The sequence below is a fragment of the Saccopteryx bilineata genome, chromosome 5 (genome assembly GCF_036850765.1).
Source record: "Saccopteryx bilineata isolate mSacBil1 chromosome 5, mSacBil1_pri_phased_curated, whole genome shotgun sequence".
Taxonomy (NCBI): Eukaryota; Metazoa; Chordata; class Mammalia; order Chiroptera; family Emballonuridae; genus Saccopteryx; species Saccopteryx bilineata.
Window position 1 is genome coordinate 27,160,265 of NC_089494.1, and position 23,166 is coordinate 27,183,430.

The window sequence follows — 23,166 nt, forward strand, 5'->3', positions numbered from 1 at the left end:
CCACTAATACTTCAACATGCATTTCTTAAAATACAAGAGCACTCCTTCTTCTATATAGCCACAATATCATTTACATATTTAAGAATACTGTCAATATCTTAACATCATCGAATTAGTCCATATTTAAACTTATCTAACTGTCCCTAAAATGCTTTAATAACTTTTCCCTCAAACCTGGATCTGTAAGACTCATACACTGAATTCCCATAACTTTTTTTTTCATCTAAAGTAGACTCCCTCTTTTCTTTTTCATGATACTAAATTTTAAAAGAACCCAGGCAACACATCCTGTGAAACATCCCACATTCTGGTTTTGATCAACTGTTTCCTCCGGTGCTGTTTTACCTTGCTCCTGTCCCCCATGCTTTCCTAGAAATGGGAAGTTAGAGCTATATAGGCTTATAGAAGCCATGATTTTCACCTTTTTCTCCCAGTTCTACCCATTAATTTTCCCAGAATGCTTAAGAGTCCTGCTTACCACACAGAATAAAACACATTTTAATTCTATAACTCGCCAAGACCAATAGTGAAAAATTATCAAACCAGAAGGTCACACTGTTTTAGTTTTACAAATTTCTGAAAATGAAGGTTTTGCTTACTTGATTAAAAACAGCAAATGCAGATATTTCAAACAATTTTGTAAATCTGAATTTCCTCAGCCTTAGAAGACAGAGGACGATCCTGAAGAAAATATTTAATAAGTATTTCCTTCAGCTTCAGCGGAAAGGCTAAAACCACCCATTCCCACTGTATTTTAAGACAAATGAGAAAGAGGCAGGAGAAGTCTATGACCCTTTTACTTCACTGCTAGTGCACTCTGACGATCTCTACTTTTGGGGAATCAGTGTTTTTATCTCAACTACAATACAGGAAAAAATCAATTATCCAATTTCAACTTCACAAGAAAAATAGAAAGAGATTAATCTATGTCAGTATGCTAAAAACTAACAAGAGAACAGTGAAATCCAAAAACATTTATTAAGGAATGTATAAAAGTCCTTAAACTATAGACTCTCAAGGTTGCAAATGACCCAAGAGATCAATTTAATAAATACCTTCTTTCTGATATTAGAACCTCCTCTATTATATTCTTCCTGAGTAGGCCAAAGGATTCCTTATACTCTTAAAACTTTTTTAAAAATTCTAGATCTCAATTTTTCATTTCAGATTCATAATTAAAAGCAAACTTAGAAGTCACCAAGTCCATCTGACCTCTCCAGTGTAGCCAGCGATCTGACAGGTGGACAGACACCCCTGGACACCGCCAGGGCACAGTGGCAAAGACTCACTGCTCCTAACCACTGGACTTCATTTTTCCTTCAGCCATGTACAAAATAAAAGTAATTCCTATCAGATCAGCTACTCCTCGGGTACTTAAAGCCAACGTCACATGAACTATTAAGAATGGCTTTCTCCAGAGTATCCATAGTAAACTTTATGAGCCTAGTTATATTATATTTGTGTTATATTTTATCTTATTGGTCTCACCCTACTGCTTAATAAGATTTTTAAATTCCAATCCTGCTATCCAACTTACTAGCTATTCTTTCTACATTTCAATGACTTTTAACTCTGAAAAACATTCAAAATGCTGACCAAAAAAAGTTGTCAAACACTGAAAATGAATAGAAAAGCCCTATGGTATAAACTAGAAGCAGCCCTGTTGACAATGAATTATTAATTCTTTCTACTTGGTAAAAACTTTAAACAAACAGCAGACCCATATGTTATATTAATAGTGGTTCTGACATTTGTCAAACACACTAGGCTCTTTATGTGTTTTTTATACAAAACGGCTTAGAGGCTCGAGAGCCTGTGCTTGTAACAAAACATGACCACTGCTTGTAACAATCTCTTTAATATATTTCAAGTGAAAAATTGTCCTCTTTGTCCACAAAGCAATTGCGCGAGCCCATTAAATGCCTCATTAATAAAAAAGACAGTATCACAGTCACCTGATCTGCCAATTTCTTATCCCTATAAAACATGGAAATAAGGTTGTATCAGAATGGCTTGTTTGGTTCACCAATGCTGGTGCCCAGTCACCACTGATGGCTTTTCTAAATACTACAGCATCTGGCCCACTCTCCATATCACATCAGTAACCCATCTTTTAAAAAACTTCAATACATCTATATATCACTACAGTTATCTAAACTCTCTCCTATTCTCCACAACACTTCTTCAAAGGTAAACTGGCCCTATGATCATAGATTTCTTTCAATAATCTGGTGTAGTCTGCCTGAACCTGGTAACAGACATTTAAAACAACCAGGTATTTTCTATCTCTTCATTATCTTGAACTTCACTTTCCTCAAGATAATGTGTGTTCTTTCCTGAAAACAGTATCTCGATGAGAAGGGGGAAGACTCAATTAACATTAATTATATCAACTTCCCCAAATAACCGGCCTAATTTTTCTTTTTTTGTGTCACAATTTTTAAAATCTTTTTAATATACCCTTGGCATTTCCCCCCTCTTTCAGTAAACCTGGACTTCTGTATCCTGCCATTTTTTTAAGTGCTGACTGCTCTTTCAGATTCATCTGTATATGAAGGCTGCCTCTTACAACTTTTGTGGACAATCTTTGTACAGGGTTGAGATCAGAAAGGTTCCAAAGAGTCATGACGGTTTTTCAACTGCAGGTGCTTCCCCTTTAATTTTCTTCAGAGACACAGCTTGCGGGTGTTCTGTGAAAACGCCCTTGCAGAGCCTCCTGCTCCAGGCCTTTCCCAGCACCACGAAGGCAGGCTTTCTAAAGCCAATGTCTGACTGTGCTCAGCAATTCTTCTTTTGCAATGATACTTCTATTACGACAGGTCATTTTTTTCATAATTCTCAAAACCTTCTTAACTTTCCAAGAGATGATATCATCAGCAAGTCACACTGTATTTTACACTCTACTTTCAGCAAAATGAAATCAGGTATGTCCAGAGAACAGCTAGCCTCTGTCATGAGAGATCCCACCCCTGACCCACATCTGTCATCTGTATCACAAAGGCATCATTCCATATTCTCCGTGTGGCCACAGTCCAGTTAATTCTCACACAAGTGTCGTGTCTGCTGCACTGTCCTTTATACTCACCCACATGTTCTCCACCAGCTTTCCAATTTCTGTTCCGAGGTCTACCATAAAGATTAGTATCTTCCTCACAGTCAATGCTACTTAAGTCTCCTCTTTACCCACACCCTCTCTAAATTCCTATTGTTAAATAAGATACAACATTTTATCACTGTAACTCAAATGCCATTTTACCATATCTTGATGATAATGGCTAGTACTACAATTACGAAAAATTTGTTGTAGAAATGTGAATGTTCCCAATTATTTTAGCATAGTTATTTAAGTTTAAAAGCATCCTTTCCTGGTTGTATTTTTAGGCTCAAACTAGGGAGTAGCAAAGAATTAGGCAAGCATTTCTAATCAGAGACAATTCAGCGTTAGAGAGCTAAATGTTAAAAATTCACATGCCAGGAAAAACTCATGGAATTGTTTTATTTTTATAATAAGGATTTTTCAGTTACTGTAACATATTGAAATCCCACCATTATATATTTACTTATGTATTTACTTTTAAATAATGCCATCTTAAGACTAAACTTTAGATGGGTTTTTATACCCAAAAGAGTAAACCGCTTCACCTATTTTTTAAAAAGCATTTCATTTCTTATGTACTGCTATGTTAGATTTTAGTAATGATTTACCTTCATTTTCCTTTTATACCAAATTTCTTTTGAATATGGCCATTATTTTTTTTTTTTGAGTCAGTAGACTAAAGTCTCCAATAAGATAGCTAAAAATGAAGAATGAATTTTGTTTTTTAGAGAAGGAAACTTTTAAACATATAGCATACACATAAAAAGCACTTTAAATTACAGTAGAAAGCTGTTTTGGAAGAAGTGAAGGTTCTTCCCACAATCTACTTCAAGACTCTGAAAAGGTTTAGGAAAACGAGCTACTGGGTAATAGCAGAAGCAAATAAGCTTCAAAATGTTAAATGAAGAAAGAGAAATGAATAGAGCAGAACATCCATGTTATAAATGCAAAGAAATACCACCTTGGAAGTTGCACATTAAGGGAAGAGCAGTCAGATGTCGTTCCTGAAATTGGGGGTGGTGGTACGAAGAAATAAAAGGAACCAACCAAAAAAAGGTGTGGGAAGGGGGTGTGGGGAAAATGAAAAAGGGTGGAAAAAACCCACACCAAATCCCTCAGCCATATGGGACAGAGGAAGCCAGAGGGACCACCGGCATGAGACCCTGCGGCCCCGCGCTCCAGCCTGCGTTCGGATTCCGGGTGGTGACTACCTCCTACCTTTTTGGTCAGCAGGGTGAGGGGGCACATGTGGGTACTTGGAGGGCTTCTTGATATGGAAGTTCACGTTGTCCAGCTCCACGTTCAGGCTGATAGAAGCGGCTGAGTCACTGTCCACTGTGGACTGGAAACTGCTGACTGATGTGCGCTTGCTAGGACTGGCAGAATCTTTTAGTGTTGGGGAGGGGAAAGAAATATAGGGAGAGGAGGGGAGTAAAAAATGGGTTTCATCAGGGTATCGGAGGAAAGGAGAAAAAATGGTTTCTTTTAATATACAAGCCCAATGTGCAATACCAAAATGGATACAGTATTTTCATGTACTTCTGTGTAGACTTCATAAAATTTGATCAAAGTAAATATGAAAGGAATTTTCAAAGTGAAGAAACATATTGGAGGTTCTGCAGAAAGTCTGATATCATAGTGAAGAGGTGAGAAAGTTGTCTGCTGTGATATTAGCTCAGAGTTATTTTTAAGCCGCTGCAAACTAGAGACTACGGCAAAATCTAAAAACGCCAATAGCCTAACAACGAGGTTTCTTAAGAAAATACTGTATCTAGGACAAGGATTGCTATCAGGTGTTTACATTCAGTGGGAGCCATAAATCTTAAAAGTAGGATCATTTCAACTAAACAGAACATTCATTTTATCATACAGACACAGTAATGACTCATAAAAACAAAAATGTTAGAAAATTCAACTCACTAGTCAGATTATCGTCACCTTCCTCAGCTATCTGTTCTGTGTCGCTGTCATCGAACTTGATGTCTTTAAACCAGGACGGTTCAGAGTGTCCCTCCACAGAGTTCACTGAGTCGCTGTCCGGAGAAGGGGTCTCGGAAAACTCTGTACTCTGAGCGGATGGAGACAGGACCTAAGCAATTCACCTTCAACAGCAGCCACACTGAGGTTGTCACCCTCACACAAATCAATTCTAGCCCAGTATTTCTACAAAGCTAAGCACTGAATAAATTTATATAAAAATAAGCAAATGAATAGCAACTAAGCTGTAAACCAACACTGTGCTGACAATGCCACTCTTAAAATTATAATTTTCATCAATCAGTAGGTTTAGGCAGCACATTATAAACAGAACATAATATAGAGATCTTACAGTGTTGCATTTCATCCTTTAGTACTGAGGCTGAACTTGGCTTAGAATTTATTCTAACCTGTGCCAATGCTAGAACACATCCGGAAAACAACTTTCAGATTTTAACAAATAACACCGCACCAGTCTTTTGAGTCATTAATCTTTTCTAACCACTGATTTCCCAGTTTTCGTTCACAAAGGTATTACTAAGCAGTACATGTATCAAATTAACTAAACCAAAAGTAAAAATATATGTTTTTAAATGTTCTGTCTTTAAATGATCCCCTCTTCTCCAATTAAAGTAAAAAAAAGAATATTTGTTTTACTGCTGCTAAACAATTTAATACTGCTAATGAGTCAATACTATTGCAATGGTGACATTAAATTTTTTTCAGCCCTGGCCAGATAGCTCAGTTGGTTAGGGCACTGTCCCAAAGGACAGAGGTTGCTGGTTCAGTCCCCAGTCAGGACACATACAGGAACAGATCAACTTTCCTGTCTCTATCTCTCTCTGTCTGTCTCTGTCTCTCTCTCTCCCTCTCTTCCTTCCTCCCTAAAATCAATTTAAAAACCTTAAAATATTTTTTCAACCATTTGGTTATGTATACTCCTTCTTAGCCCTAAAAACAGACACGGAAAACTGAAAACCACTGAAGATAAATGACAAGCAACTATAAAACAAGCAGGACAAGCTTGAGAAAAGCCATGCCACCTGACCAGGCGGTGGCGCAGTGGATAGAGCGTTGGACTGGGATGCAGAGGACCCGGGTTTGAGACCCCGAAGTCACCAGCTTGAGTGCGGGCTCATCTGGTTTGAGCAAAAAGCTCACCAGCTTGGACCCAAGGTCGCTGGCTCAAGCAAGGGGTTACTCGGTCTGCTGAAGGCCCATGGTCAAGGCACATATGAGAAAGCAATCAATGAACAACTGTGTCACAACGCACAACGAAAAACTGATGATCGATGCTTCTCATCTCTCTCCATTCCTGTCTGTCTGTCCCTGCCTATATCTCTCTCTGATTCTCTCTCTGTCTCTGTAAAAAAAAAAAAAAAAAGAAAGAAAAGCCATGCCAACTGAAGACTGTTTGATTCGAACAGTTTATTTTAATCACTACTATCTATCAAGTAAAAATAACACTTTAATTTTCCTCAAACAGCAAGTAAAAAATATGTTAGAGAAATCTATCTTTAGGTAATTCAACTAGTTTTCATTCCTGCTAATACAGAAAGACCTCACAACAAGCTAGTAATATTCTCCTTAGTGGCAACACTGAAATTACCTGCAGTGGTCGGTACAGTGCATACTCATCCCTGAAGAGCTGGTCGTGGTGACTGACACAGTCCAGCCAGCGTCCATCCACCATCGCTTGTCCAATTGCTATAGCTTGCGCCCTGTATCAAGACCAACAAAGATGAAAACTTGTAAAAGTCAGTCAGAATAACTTTACAGGTACAAGATAAGACACAAACTGAAATTTTCCTCATCCCCATCAGAGCTAAAACTTCAAATGGTTCTTGGACAGGTGGGAGATAAAACAAGAGACTTAAAGCTAAATTAAAAGATTTTTCCAGGTGCCACAGGAGAGGAGAACCTACTGTTAAGGCAGTCCTAACAAAACTTAATTTAATTCCAGCACTTCTGAAGTACTCGGAGCATGCATACCCCTGCACTTATAAGAGGAGTAAAAACTATGTTGAGAATAGCAGGACTTCTGCCCTTAAGGAACTTATAGTATCCATGAGATGACAAGACCAAATATTATAGATATAAATACATTATCTATATGCATTTTATACCTATATAGACACTTTTAACACATGGCATTTATAGAGGCATTTCAGAGTTTATAAAGCACTTTAGCCACATTATTTCATTTCATCCTCATGGCTTCTTCACAGAACTGTATTTTTTCCTCATATCAGAACTGAAAAGTCCCAGCCTCAATGAGGTTGAATAACTTGACCAAAAGCATAAAGCTGAAAGGGATATAACCCAAACTGGAACCCGGAGCTCCACTGCTTGAAGCTGCTCCCCTCTCCTCCTCCTGTTGCTGCTTCCCAGGAGAGGAGAGGTCGCTGGTCTAACCAAGCAGAACGGCTCCGGAACATGTCACCTTGAGAGGCAATGGGACCCCTCTGACTCACTTCACAAATGACTTGTGAGGTTTTAACAAATCTCTCCAGGACACTCTAGGTATAGCTTCTGGACCCAAGTCTCAAGACGGACTGCAGTGGCCAGTGGCAAGAGACACTGTGGTCTTACGGTCTAGTTACAGTCCCAATCCTGCTTAACCAAAAAGCTCTGTGTGTTGAGAATTACTGCACCCTTCTGCTTTTAATAAGTTAGGTAAATGGTGACCCCAATGGTTCCTTATATCTATTCCCTACTAGTTAAAACCCAGAAGGAAGGAGGGGTGACTAATTAGCACCCCATATACCAACTGCAGGAAACAAACCCTACTCATAAAGAACACTGCTCCCCTTCTATCTACAACAGACCCTCATTAAAAATCAATTAATAGGCCCTGGCCGGTTGGCTCAGTGGTAGAGCGTCGGCCTGGCATGCGGAAGTCCCGGGTTCAATTCCCGGCCAGGGCACACAGGAGAAGCGCCCATCTGCTTCTCCACCCCTCCCCCTCTCCTTCCTCTCTGTCTCTCTCTTTCCCTCCTGCAGCCAAGGCTCCAATGGAGCAAAGATGGCCCAGGAGCTGGGGATGGCTCCTTGGCCTCTGCCCCAGGCGCTGGAGTGGCTCTGGTCGCGACAGAGCGATGCCCCAGAGGGGCAGAGCATCGCCCCCTGGTGGGCAGAGTGTCGCCCCCTGGTGGGCGTGCCAGATGGATCCCGGTCGGGCACATGCGGGAGTCTGTCTGACTGTCTCTCCCTGTTTCCAGCTTCAGAAAAATACAAAAAAAAAAAAAAATCAATTAATAAATAATATCAAAAAGGCCTTCTGTCTTAAGAGCGCATTACCTTGTAGCAATATGCCCATTTCGGATTAACCAGTTGACTAGTTCCTTCCCTACAATGCAGTTGGGATGCGTTCGCAGCCAGTAGCGGTGATCCTGAAACTCCATTCCACTACTGTGATGGCAGATTTTTTTCCACAGGTCCTTTAATTGAACGCTGTCCTGAAGACATATGATAAGCAAGCAATTACTCCTGAGTAGGAAGCTATACTACTGCCCCCCCCTAAAAAACCAACTATCCTAAATAAATTTTTCTAGTCAGTGGAACATATTATCAATCTCCTAGTTACCTAAGCACAAAATTTCATCCTCCTCTTCAGAAATGGGGAAGGGGAAGGGACTGAACAGTTAGTGACACTGACCCCCAGTAAATATTTCTAGCATCCTTCCCCAGATTCCTGCCATTTTCTCCTATATCCAACTGCCAGGTGAATTTTCCTAAAGAAGGGCCTTCAATGAATTACCCCTTCTCAAAAATACTTGTAACGTTGCTTAGCCCTACAGGTTCAAATCTAAATTGTAAAGACTGAATTCAACACCTTCCACCAAGTGGCCCCAAATAACTGCATTCTCATAGGCCAAAGACTCCAAATCCTCCCAATTAATAAACCCTACTTCAGTCCATGAAAAACGCCCCACTTTTTCTCACCACTATACCTTTCCCCATGCCTTTAAATAAGGTTTGCTTTCTTCCCTGCCTACCCAATCCATTCCATCCTTAAGATCCAGTCTCAGACTTTCAGTTTATTTTATTTATTTACTTATTGAACCAGAGATAGAAAGAGAGACAGACAGGAAGGGAGAGAGATGAGAAGCATCAACTTGTAGTTGCATTACTTTAGCTGTTCATTGATTGCTTCTCATATGTGCCTTGACTGGGGGCTCCAGCCACCCCAGTGACCCCTTGTTCAAGCAAGAGACCATGGAATCATGTCAGATGATCCCATGCTCAGACTGGCGACCCCATGCTCAAGCTGGTGAGCCTGCACTTAAGCCAGATGAGCCTGCATTCAAGCTGGCGACCTTGGGTTTTGAACCTGGGTTCTCAGCATCCCAGGTAGATACTCTATCCACTGCATCACCACCTGGTCAGGTAAGCCTTTCAGTTTTAAGCAGCAATTTTCAACCTTTTTCATCTCATGGGACACATAAACTAATTCTTAAAATTCTGCAGCATACCAAAAAATATATTTTTTCTAGATCTGACCAAAAGAAAGTATAATTCTGATTCAATCATACCAATAGCTACTGTTCTGTTGGCTTTACCATTTTTTATTTGACAATCTAAAGGAAAAAAGGTCAGTGCCCCCAATAAATAGTCAGGTATCGCATGTTTTAAAAATTCTTGCAGCACTGCAGTTGAAAATCACTGGTTAAAAATCTTTCCTGACTCCTCCATACTAATGATTTCCTATTTTTCATAGCTAGGTATTACATCTTTTACTATTAAGGACCTACCCACTGACCTCTCATCTATCTTTTGAATTGCAAACTTGAAGACAGAAGCCATTATCTTCCATTTCTTTGAGTCACTCTTGGAATTAAACATAGTATTATACACAGATAAACTCAGTAAAAAAATTAGGGGATCAGGGAACGTGCAGATACTCCAGTACTTTCAGCCTTGTGTATGGTGCATTTTCACCAATGGGATAAAAGTTGGTTTTGCATCTCATTTGCATAATCAAACAACTTTCTTTGACCTGTCGTTTGCTTTTCTGATGTTCTTGTTTAATAAAAAAAATCAAATGCTTTTTTATCACTTCATATTCATTTTGAAATATCCCCTAATTTTTGTGAGCAGTGTAAAACTGATTATTATCATATAAACATTGTATTCAATGTCTGAAAAGTAGTCCATGTGTATGAGAAACATATTTTAAAGTTTAAACAGCAATCTGGGACCTAACTAAAAGTTAAACTCTCTTATTATGTAGGCACGTGAATGCTAATATCTTGCCAGATGAAAGGGGTCAAGAAAATATTAATATAATACATATATGAACATGGAATGTTTCACCAATTTCTCAGGTCATCCTAATGAAAATTTAAGTTGATTATTTCCCCTATCTAACTGATATGCTAACTGGTTATTTAATTTGTATTTTTTTTTTAAAGATTTTAGTTATTGATTTTCGAGAAAAAAAGGGGAAGAGGGAGCCAGCAGGAAGCATCAACTCATAGTAGTTGCTTCTCATATGTGCCTTGACCGGGCAAGCCAGAGGTTTTGAACTGGCGACCTCAGTGTTCCAGGTCAACGCCCTATCCACTGTGCCACTACAGGTCAGGCTGTATCTTTAAAAAAAAAAAAAATCAGAGATAAACATTCTTGATGTTCAAAATTAGCTGTGGGTCAGAGATCATGGACCGGTACCAGAAGAATTTTGCGCTCGTCCTCGGCAGTCTCCGTCCTGACGTACGTCCGGTTCGCCTGGGGGCTGACAGAGGTCTCGTAGGCAGGCACCATGGGGGAGCCCGAACGGTCCAGCGACAGGTTAGTGATGCTGGCTGATCTGGAAATCAAGTCAGAGAGTGAAAACACAGTTGTAAATCCTTCATCAATACACAGAATTACAGAAGAAATTCGTTTTTAAATAAATATCGATTTGCTGATGTTAAGGGTACTTTTAAATGTCATTGTAAGGTTATGTATGATATTATCAGTGGAGGAGGCTGGGAGAAGAGCGTCCAGAAACTCTGTCCTGTATTTCCAACTCTCAAATTATCTCAAAATAGGTTTAAAAGAAAGTGGTTATGAAAAGATTACATGAAAGAGTTACAGATGTAGTTCATATAAATATTTCAAAGGAAACAGACATAAGCTCTTCTTTTTAAACATCTCTAATGTTCTGATGACTGGAAATACTAATTTTGAACCACAACTAATAAGCACCATGTTATTCTCCCAAAAAGAATTCCTTTCTTATTAGTAGACCTATTAAAAATATTGTCCTGCCTGACCAGGCAGTGGCACAGTGGACAGAGCATTGGACTGGGATGCAGAGGACCCAGGTTCGAGACCCCGAGGTCGCCAGCTTGAGTGCGGGCTCATCTGGTCTGAGCAAAAGCTCACCAGCTTGGACCCAAGGTCTCTGGCTAGAGCAAGGAGTTACTCGGTCTGCTGAAGGCCCGTGGTCAAGGCATATATGAGAAAGCAATCAATGAACAACTAAGGTGTCGAAACGAAAAACTGATGATTGATGCTTCTCATCTCTCTCCGTTCCTGTCTGTCCCTATCTATCCCTCTCTCTGTCTCTGTAAAAAAAAAAAAAAAAAAAAAAAAAATTGTCCTCAATTACTACATTTTGAATTTAATCAATAATAAAATAGTAAAATCTGTTTCCTCTTTTGTTGTATGAGTATTTGTATAATATCTTTAATTTTGCTTCTTGGCAAAGTTACCTATAAATACCTTCTAAGTGGAATATCAGTAGCACTGACCAAACTCTCATTTATTTAAAAAAAATTTTAGCTAGAAATTTAGTTAGCTTCTACCTAAAAAAAAAAAATGAAACACAATTTTAGCTTCCATACAAAGAATAAAAGGCAGAAGCATCTATAATACAGTAGACACTATATACTCACTCAGTAGAGCAATATATGTATCTTCCCTTATTTAATTTTCATAGCATCCTATAGCATATACTAAACCCATTCTACAGACCAAGAAATCAAGAACAGAAATTAAGTCATTTATCTAAGGTAACTCAGATAATAAATAACAGGGCTACCATTAAAAAACAGATTTCATTCAAAAAAGTACATTTCACTCAAAAAAGTGTGCTCCTCCCCCCATGAAGATAAAGATACTTCTCAAATAATTTTTTAAATTACTCACAGGTTTGTAAACGGTTTAGCAAAAAGTTGTTCTTAATGGTTAATGAGAAACCACTAATATCAAATAAAAGTATATAAGCAAGATTCTTAAAAAAACGTTGTTTCTTGGCATATTTTTAGTGAAAACTTGCCACATCTTATTCAATTAATTAAAATCTCTTTTCCAATGTCTGTATTACCCATGCATTCTGCTTCCCTAACATTCTTTCTAGCCATCCCTACACATATTCTGATATAGTAGCAACAAGAGTAAAAGAAAATTAATCAATTTTGTCAAATATTTTAATAAGTGGTAAGACAGCTGACCAAAATTTTACTTAGAGATAGTACTCTCCTAAATTACATCTTTCCCAAGGACTTACATCAATCTTGGCATTAATTCAAAACACATGAGGACATATTGTAAATTAGCCCAGCCAGCTCTACATTTGTGCCCATGCGAACAGGAACACTATCATTTGTTCCATCCTTCAAAAAACTATCTCAATTCCTCATCCCTCTGCATCTCTCTCCTTTACTATCTAAAAACTCCTATCTCCAATGGTCCTTCCATTTTCTCCTGCAAGTGGAAGAACCCCCTGAAGTTGACTATCAAAGTTGGCAACATTATCATTAAATCCAACAGTCTCACCTCACCTGACATGGCAGCAGGAGAGCGCCTCCTTCCGTGACACACTGCCTTCACCTGGCTGCTTGGGACAACACGCTTTCTGCGTTTTCCTCTCGCCTCACCACTGCTCCCTCCTTCCCAGGCTTCTTTTGTGGTTCCTCTTTATTGGTCCTTCCTTCCATACTTTCCCCACTCATGTTTTTAATGACCTGCATCCTGGTTCAGTTTTACATACCATCCACAATTCCACATAATGATAATAGCCAAGTTTACATCTCCAGCTTGTATCTCTCTCCTGAATGTGCTGGATTGCCAGCCCATGCTGGGGACCCCTGACCCAATTTAACTCGACACCTAAAAAAAACTAGTACAAGCCTCAGCAATTAAACTCAAATCTAATCTTGCTAACAGAGGCAAAATACATTCCTTTATGCGTCAGCCTTACAAATATTGAAAAAAAAATTTATTATCTTTAAACCAATATATACCTTTACAAAATATTATACAAACATACTAAAATAGCTATAACCTTATAATTGTTACCTATAAATACCCCACTCACTATTAAGCTCAGGGCTGTTTGTTGCTTTCTCAGAGCAGAGAACAGACCACTGGCCAATAAATAAAACTTTCCAAATTCAATCAATTTAAACTAATTCCATTCCATACGGTTGCACTGCAACACTGAACTCTAGACTCACGTAGCCGCCTATTTGACATCTCATCTGTACGTCTAGAAGGTACCTCAAATTCAGTATGCCTAAAACCAAACTGCTCCTCCAAGTCTTCCCCACCTCAATAAATGGCAGTTCTATCCTTCCAACCACTCAGGCCAAAAATCTGAGTCATCCTTTACCTCCAATTGTTTAGCAAATCCTGTTAGCACTACAGTCAAAACCTATCTAATACCTGCCCATCCAGCCTCCCCTTCTGCTCTGACCTGGGATAGTTCTCTTGCCTGGATTACTGCACCAGCTTTCTAAGTGATATTCCCGCTTCTACTCTTATGTCCTACAATCTACTCAACAGAGCAGCCAGAGTGCTCCTTTCGAAACGTAATTCAAATCATGTAATCCTCCCGAACTCCCCACTCAAAGCTCTCCTATAGGGAAAGCTGTTGTAGTGTAGAATGTCAACTAATAAATGTAGAAGTGATAAAGTCGCAACCATCGGTATAAATCATAAATAGATGCTGAAACTATTGAGTGAGAGACTGAAAAGGAATAGGATATTTATACAGTATCAAAGGATCTCCAACATACTAATTACAAAGAGGACAGCTGTAACTTAACAGTGGAGAAACCCAGTTCACCATGGTAACCAAGAGATCAAGTCCATATTAACAGTGGGATAAACTTGTATCATCATACCTTTTCTGACATGATATCCCTTATATAGAATTCCCACCCAACAATGCATAGCCTAAATCTAGTCATGAGAAAGTATTAGACAAACACAAAGTCATGGGCATTCTTCTAGATAACTGGCCTATCCTCTTCACAAAACTAAGAGCATGAAGGATAAAGAAAAGCTGCTGCTATCCTGCCCCACTGAGTGGCAACAGAGCTGAGAAGCACTTGTCCGGTTCACAGATCACAGGCACAGGCTCACTAAAAGACTACGACCTTATCACAAGACTACATAACAATCCCCTTCCCTGCAGACCTTACCACCACATTACTAAAGGCCTACTTACTGCAGTTCCCTTTACCCAGTACATTATATACACCTTTCAACAAAAAATTACAAGGCATACTAATAGGCAAAACACACAGTTCAAAGGACTGACCAAACATTAGAACCAGAGTCAGATATGGCAAGAATGTTGGAATGCTCACACCAAGAATATTTTTTATTATTATTATTTTTATGTGTGACAGAGACAGAGAGAGGGACAGACAGGGAGAGACAGGAAGGGAGAGAGATGAGAAGCATCAACTCTTCATTGTGGCACCCTAGCTGATCACTGACTGCTTTCTCATATGTGCCTTGACTGGGGGGCTATAGCAGAGAGAGTGACCCCTTGCTCAAGCCAGCGACCCCGGGCTCAAGCTGGTAAGCTTTCCTCAAACCAGATGAGCACGCTCAAGCCGGTAACCTCGGGACTTCAAACCCGGGTCCTCTGTGTCCCAGTGCAACGCTCTATCTACTGCGCCACCAAGAATTCTTAAAACTGTGATTTATGTGCTAAAGGCTTTAATGGAAACAACATGCAAGAAGAGACAAATAATGTAATGTAAACAGAGAGATTAAAATTCTAAGGAAGAACAAAAACATTCTAGAGATTAGAACTCCTATACTATAAATGACAAATTTCTTTGATGGGGCTCATGACCAAGTTAGATGTGTCCATCAGTGGATTCTACCAAACATATAAGGAAAAAATTATACTAAGTTTCTTCAATCTCTTTCAGAAGAGAAAACAGAGGGAATACTTCTTAACTCATTCTATGAGGTGAGCACTACCCTAATACTAAAACCAAAGGTATTACAAGAAAAATATGGACCAATATCTTTCATGAACACAGATGCAAATATTCTCAAGAGAATCTTAGCAATCCAATCCAACAATGTATAAAAAGAATTATACACCATAATCAAGAAAGGTTTAACCCAAGTATAAAAGACTGGTTCAACATTTGAGAAGCAATCAGTATAATCCACTACACTAACAGGCTAAAGAAAAACTATGTGAGCATTATCAATAGATGCAGAAAAAGTATTTGGCGACATCCAACAACCATTCATTATAAAAACTCTCAGCAAACTAAAAATAAAGGGCAACATCCTCAATTTGATAGAGAACATCTATAAAAAACCTACAGCTAACATAATACCTAATGGTGATAAACTCAAGCTTTCCCACCAAGATCAAAAATAAAGATCTGAAGCCAGCGGAAAATAGTGGAAGAAGGCTACTCACAGTACAAGTGAGAGCTGACTAGCAAAAGGGAAATGACAGTTTAACTCATATTTTAGAGCTAGGAAAGTGTACCACAATCAATCCCACGCATTTTTTCTGTTTGTTCTTCTCATGGCTATGAAAAGAAAAAAATTCAGACACAGAACACAGTGTTTTCATTTGGCAGTTTACCTATTTCGAGCAGGAGATTTCCCAGCATCCTCTTGAACAGATACAAGTCTTGTTGAAAGGGAAGTATTTGAGGAGTCTGGATGAATCAAACTATAAAGAAAAAAGGAGAAACTTGAGATGATTTGGAACAGAAACAAACAAGTCCAATTTCAATGAAATACTTTAACATTTAAAAGCAGACTGTTTTCCTCTGTAATAATGAGGATATGGGTTATGTTTGTTTCCTTCCTTCAATTGAAGTGAAAACAGTATGGTTTTTACCTTAACTATGTCAAATGCCAAAAAGACTGATAATATACAGCTAATGCTCGACTTACGGCCACAATTGGTTCCGACAGACCGGTCATAACACGATTTGGTCGTAAGTTGAGTAGGCTATGTGTACAGTACTGTGAAATGATGTTATAAAAGTCTTTAAGTCATATTTTATCATAATTTTCTTTCATTATTGTTATATATCATAATTTTCTTTGTTCATATTATGCCATTTGTATCATCTCTACATTTTGTTTCTTACTTTTACATTCATCAGGTTTAAGGAAAACACTGCATTACCAGTACAACTGATTTAATATTTGCAAAGACAATTTCCTCTTGGTAGAAATCTTGGGAGGTGTTTGATGAAAAATATCTAAGACACAAAACACAAATTGCTGAACCGAGTCTGGGATAACAGTTGAAATGCTGCACGCAGAGATGGTAGTGCTGCCGGAAGCTGGTCCGCACTGTCGTACGCCCAGCTGGGCAACGCTTGCGCTGCCAGACGCGGAGCAGTCGTGGCTAGTGATTGTGGTCATAAAGTCGAATGGCCGTAAGTTGCATAGGTCGTAAGTCGATCGATATTTGTAGTTTATTAAGTATATGGAATTCCATTAAAATAATAAATTGGTTGGATGGGTACTTACAGAATCCTTCCCATACAAATAATACAATATTGAAGTGATTTGGGGGGGAAATCATTGATATGGTGACTTGAGGCTTAAAATTTTATCTTGAGTTATAATAGACCTGAACAGATGGAACACCTGCTGATTACAAAGAATTAATAACAAATCTCTGGAATGCTAATTAGGTCTCCCTTAAACTCCAAAACCTCTTACATACCCTTTCTCCCCTTATAAAAAGGTTGGCTTGGGATGAGAAGGGGGACACAGCTTTGGGAACATAATCCCTGTCTCTGCAGATCACTGGCCATCTGAATAAAATGCCCATAAAGTTTCAATCCCTGCCTCTACTTATCTGGCTGAGTGGTGCCAGGCAGCATGATAGCCAACATTTCCAGTTTCATCATGAGCCCAAATATTTTATTCTCAGTCCCCACAACCGACTGGAATAGCACCGTGCAGTGAGACAAACCCAGGTCCAAGTGCAGGCTCTCCCTCTTACTAGCTGTGTGACCTTGGGCACATTGCTTAATGTCTCCGAACCTCCACAGCCACATCTGTCAAGAGGAGAAATTTGTGCCTACTGCCAAGATATGATGACTAAAAAAGAGTGAACATTAACCAATTAGCACACAACCTAAAATTATTACACCTTTGATATCTACCTTATATCTCTCAGGAAGCTTTCAAACCTGGTTTGCTTTGTTAAATCACATTGCCAATTCTGGGCTCACACCACAGGGCCAGGTACAACTAACAAGAACTAAAGAATCCATACTTTGTTTTATTAAATGCAGACTTGAGCTTTAAAACTTATAAAATACATGTAACAGAAAGAATCATGATGCCACAAACACCCATGTACCATCAAGCAATTTAAATAAACACCAGCACTGAGTCTGACTGCTTACATTCTGCTACCCAGTGCAACCCCCTCCTTGCCTTCCATGAAACTATTGTAAATTTTATACTGATCAGTCTCTTCCTTTCCTTTAAGTTTACCATGTTTGCATCCAGAGGCAGTGTGTTCATTCTGTATATTTTTTAACATTATATAAACAGAATAATCACTGGATATAAATGTGACTTTTTCTTCTACTCTACATTATGTCCCTGAGGTTCATAAATGTGGAATGTAGCTATTACTCATTCATTTTGATTTCTGTTTAAATTCACTGGTTACGTACTAATTTCTCACCCCCTCAAGGGGTAATCGATATGATAACTAATCAGAAAGATGTTAGTTAAAACTCTAAACTCTTTAACATGGCAAGATTAATATTATGCATAATAAAACAATTTAGCTAAAGAAAACAATCAGAAACTGATGAATCTAACATTCTAATTCAAATAATTCCAGGTAACTTCCAGGAAAAAGTTGGTAACATCCTCTACCCCCAGGCAGTGTAGCAAAATTTATACATATGGAAAAACATGATCTGTTCCCTAGGAAGGAAAAAAAAGCCTAATTTCATTTGCAAACAGAATGACTAAAAATCTTATGAGCATTCTAATTCTTTAAGAAGTCTACATTAGAAAATTATTAATCTCCAAAAACTTCTATTGCCTATTTAACAAATATTATCCAGATCATATATAGGCATCTGCCGTTCTGGATGCCAGGGACAGAAGAGTAAATATGTAAGATGTAAGTCTCTCTTCTTATAGAGCAGGGGTCCCCAAACTTTTTACACAAGGGGCCAGTTCACTGTCCCTCAGACCGTTGGAGGGCTGCCACATACAGTGCTCCTCTCACTGACCACCAATGAAAGAGGTGCCCCTTCCAGAAGTGCGGCGGGGGCCGGATAAATGGCCTCAGGGGGCCGCATGCGGCCCGCGGGCCGTAGTTTGGGGACACCTGTTATAGAGCTTACATTTTAATTATTCAATATAATCAGTGTCCCCAGACATCCTCTGTGGTCTCCTGGAGGCAGGCCAAAGACAAAGGAGAAAATGGGGAATTTGCAGGAAATAATTCAAAGAATGTAAACATTAACTAAAAGTACTCATAGGGCACAAGACTATCATTTTATTGCTCGAATAAAAAATTATATTTAAGCGACAGTACCTTTGCCAGGCAAAATCATCCTCTAAAAATATGTTGCGACTGGCTTTTCTACTCCCCACAGGTGTTCGGGGTTCACTCGGGTCAAGTACAGACACGGAGGAAGCGGAATCCGAAAGGGCATTCAAGTCTTCCCCTATGGAGTTACTGTCTGCGGAATGAGCGTAACTCAAGGCTATTTTCCTACAGTACGTGCAAGCTCGGAGGTCCCCTACAAAGGAAGAAAAAAAGAAATTAAGAGATAATAATATACTACTAACAGATGCATTAAATCTTTGGGTTAGTAACCAAACTAATAAAAGAGAAATGTCTTCAGGTAAGAACTATGAAAAAAAAAACATTTTTAAAAAGTGAAATGATTTTGTTAGCTCAGTTATATATTTTAAAAACCATTGTAATGATATATTCATCCAAGTACACAAATTACCTCAAATATTTATAACAAGTTAAAAAATATCACTCAATAATACTAGTTAGAAAACTGATTAAAAGAGTATTTTCCAAGGTTCTAAAAGTAAAATAAAGGACAAAAGCTTCAAGAAAACAAAATTTAAATAGAGTAAATAAATCCACACAAATGTAAACAACATATTTTTCCTGGGCAAAAAGGGAGGAAGAAGAATGTTATTTGGGTCTCCTTTTTTCTTTTTAAGTTTTTATTCATTTTTTAGAGAGGAGAGAGAGAGAGAGAGAGAGAAGAGGGGAGGAGCAGGAAGCATCAACTCCCATTTGTGCCTTGACCAGGCAAGCCCAGGGTTTCGAACCAGCAACCTCAGAGTTCCAGGTGGGAGCTTTATCCACTGTGCCACACGGGTCAGGCCGGGAAGCCCTGAAGAGCAGTCTCCACAAGGGGGCATCGTTCTAAAAACAAACTAACAAAACGGGCTTACAAATAATATGAAAAATGGGGGTAGGGATTAAGAAAATTCTTGTAGTGAAAGTTAGGATGGAAATGAAATATTCTTGGGAGGACAAACTACTTGGTTATTTAATACTCTTAAATGTAATTTTATTTAGGATGCAGTGTTGCCCAAATATACCAGTAAGTTTTCATTTCTACCCTGTTTTTCTGTAACAATTATTTGTGTGATTCTGTAATATTTTAGTGCACTAAAAAAGAAGGTAAGATAATTTACTTTACGAGTAACATGTTGTTTAACAATTCAACCTTAATTTTTTTAGCGCTGACATTAGAAGACTTATGTGACCTGAAACAAAAAGATTTTTATAGTCAATTACAGTTTTTTACAGTAAATACTCCCAAGCATAACTTATTTGTTTCACTTTATTTTTTCATTTGATGACTACTACTGTATAGCATTCGGTTTTATTAAATTATGCATGTATTTTAAGCAAAATTGGTATTTTGCTTAGTCTTCAGTATTTTGCTACGGCAGCCCCAGGAAACTGCCACACAAACCCTATCACAACGACAGGATTTTATCCTAAGGGCAATGGGCGCTCCAAAAGGTTTCAAGGCAGGGGAATACCCGGACATGATCAAATTAACATTTAACTTAATTTAATTTAAAATACCAACTGGAGTATGGAAAATGAATTAGAGGTAGAAAAAAAAACTAATGGTAAAAAAATCTTTTTAAAGACTGTAGTCATAATCTGGATGAAAGATAATAATTCAGGTCTAAAACTCTATGGCCATTTTAGGTGGGAAAAAAAAATGTAAATGGCCAAAAGAAAAATCTGCCTGGGCCCTGGCTGGTTGGCTCAGTGGTAGAGCGTCAGCCTGGCGTGCAGAAGTCCCGGGTTCGATTCCCAGCCAGGGCACACAGGAGAAGCGCCCATCTGCTTCTCCAACCCTCCCCCTCTTCTTCCTCTCTGTCTCTCTCTTCCCCTCCCGCAGAGAGGCTCCATTGGAGCAAAGATGGCCCGGGCGATGGGGATGGCTCCTTGGCCTCTGCCTCAGGCGCTAGAGTGGCTCTGGTTGCGACAGAGCGACGCCCCAGAGGGGCAGAGCATCGCCCCCTGGTGGGCAGAGCGTCGCCCCCTGGTGGGCGTGCCGGGTGGATCCCGGTCGGGCGCATGTGGGAGTCTGTTTGACTGTCTATCCCCGTCTCCAGCTTCAGAAAAATACAAAAAAAAAAAAAAAAAAAGAAAAATCTGCCTGCTAAAAAAAATGACAGGAAGAGCTGCTAAGAGTGTGTTCATGTGCACCCACCTTCTACTCTCAGATCACTGCATATATCACACACCATTGTCTAGTTTTCTTCTGCTTCAACAAATAATTAAAATTTCTATACCGCTAAAACTTATGGAAGAATACAAGATGCAATTTGCTAAAGCACAGTGTCATATACCCAAGGAAAATCTGTATTTTACAAGATGAAAACTCCATAGCATTATAAATTCGTAACCTACTCTAACCACCCTGTATAATGTTGATGCCTCCTGGGATTTTATAGCATCTCTGATACAATGTTACTCTACTGATTTTTAAACATGCTTATCTACTTTGTTATTTGACTAGAAAGCTCATAAAAGCAAAGCTGTGTCTCTCTTACCTCTGTGTCCTCCATGGCACACATATAATGTCCAAAATAAAAACTGGCTCAACATCAGTCTTGTATTATAACTATTTTATAGCTAAGACCTTTAAAAATAACAGAACTGTCCATAAAATGCATTTACCTGTATAGCCCATAAATTTTCCCGGGATTTCTTGATTACAGCAACGACTGCAGAAGATCTGCCCGCACAGCCGGCAGTGGTGTCTGCGCCTGAAGGTTGTAAACTTCTCGCTGCAGTCGTAGCACTCCTTACACTGGCTGTCTGGCATCCAGTACTGCTTCAGGTCACTGTCCTAAAGCAGGGGAAACGTATGTGAAGGCTTCCTGAAAATACTACTGACGATACAATAGCAGATGAAATGCTAACCAAAATCTTACCGACTTTCTTTTGCAGGAATTGACAAGCTATTTCTAGAACTCGTAAGAGAATGGAAAGAGGCAAAATGACCAAGACAATCTTGAAGAACAAAATGGAAGGGCTTACATGACCAGCAATCAAGACTTATTATTCTAAAGCTGCAATAATTTTAGACAGTGTTAACAAGGATAGAAAAGATGGAGCTAGGGAGCAGAAAAGAGAGGCCCAGCATACCCTCACACACATAGAGGGACTAACGACAAGATTGATAATGCACTCAGTGAAGGATGGTCTTTTCGGGGGAAAATAGGGTGCTGAGTCCAACTGAACAGTCATGAGAAAAAAATGAAGCTTGACCCCTAAACTTTACACAAATTAGAAAGCTTCTGAAGAAACCGTGCGAGAATATTTACTGACCTTGGGCTAGATAAACACTTCTTAAACAGAAGAACACATATAACTATAAAGGGCATGAAAAGGGTAAAAGCAAGTACCTATGTGTACAAACACTGTGTTCCTGGGTAGAGGAAACACGAACTGAACTTTCACGGACATGATGCCACCTCCAGTGGGTACAGCATGAACCACAGGAAGGGCTTAATAAGTAACCTGTTACAGCCTCTGGCCGGTACCTGGCTTTTCCCCTCCATGATTTCCTTGAGGCGCTTCAATACTGTGCTGAGGCTCCGCAGCTGAACGGCTGTCCGCGGGTCATGACCTCCGAAGGCAGGCTCTGCTTTCCTTCTTGTTTCTGAGTCAGATTTGCCAATAAGTAAATAAATAAAAGCAAAAAGAACTTTGTGAATGGTCTTCAGTATCTATGCACAACACGGTGTATGTGTGATACATATGCCTCTCACTGGTAACGTATACTCAGGTTCTCACAGCCAGTAATAGGGATTGAGTTAAAATGAGTCTTCATAAAGGTAAGAGGTGTTGCAAGTGTTTCTTTCAACCATATGTTTTACATTCCCATATAAAACACTACTTCACAAGCAAGTAAGTCAAGATAAGCACAGTCTGAGACCCCTTCTAGTTTTGAGGCCTGGGATGGGAAAATTGCTTAAATGACCCAAAATTCATTAGTGACTTCCTGGGCCCTCTGGTCCCAAGCCATAATAAACACCTCCTAGAAATTTAGCAGAAGAAAAAGCAATCCTCGTGAGTTAACCTGGCTTGGTCTCTACAATTAAACAGCAACAGGGCTGAGCAGGTCAGTTCAGTTTGTGGACCACTATCCAAAGCCACACTGTGCAGCAGACGATCAGAATGGAATTTAAAAGCCCAGTCTGACAGACTTCCAAATATCCATAATGGTAATTCACCCAAATGTTCCTCCACTAACATCCAAGCAAATTAAAACTGCCAAAGAACTGCTGGAACTTCCTCCTGCTACCTCCCCACCTCCACAGCTTCAACGTGG

The 23,166-nt window shown here is 39.2% G+C and overlaps 1 protein-coding gene and 1 non-coding gene across 7 annotated transcripts in view; one reads left to right on the forward strand and one right to left on the reverse strand.

Moving 5' to 3' along the window:
* The window catches only part of PIKFYVE (phosphoinositide kinase, FYVE-type zinc finger containing), an 87,855-nt gene that overhangs the window by 54,603 nt on the left and 10,086 nt on the right, over nt 1–23,166 (reverse strand). For 3 of the 6 annotated variants that reach the window (XM_066278653.1, XM_066278652.1, XM_066278651.1), the window contains 9 exons: nt 22,376–22,494; nt 21,507–21,678; nt 18,864–19,071; nt 15,912–16,001; nt 10,745–10,883; nt 8,375–8,532; nt 6,684–6,795; nt 5,018–5,165; nt 4,316–4,483 (listed from right to left, as the gene is read on the reverse strand). In XM_066278653.1, the coding sequence (XP_066134750.1) occupies nt 4,316–4,483; nt 5,018–5,165; nt 6,684–6,795; nt 8,375–8,532; nt 10,745–10,883; nt 15,912–16,001; nt 18,864–19,071; nt 21,507–21,678; nt 22,376–22,494 (1,314 nt within the window). Of the gene's footprint in view, nt 1–4,304; nt 4,484–5,017; nt 5,166–6,683; nt 6,796–8,374; nt 8,533–10,744; nt 10,884–15,911; nt 16,002–18,863; nt 19,072–21,506; nt 21,679–22,375; nt 22,495–23,166 lie in introns of those variants that run through there. The other 3 variants (XM_066278655.1, XM_066278654.1, XM_066278656.1) reach the window with 2 other exon arrangements.
* TRNAA-GGC (transfer RNA alanine (anticodon GGC)) lies at nt 7,926–8,001 on the forward strand. Its single transcript has one exon. It is a non-coding gene; the product is annotated as a tRNA-Ala (tRNA).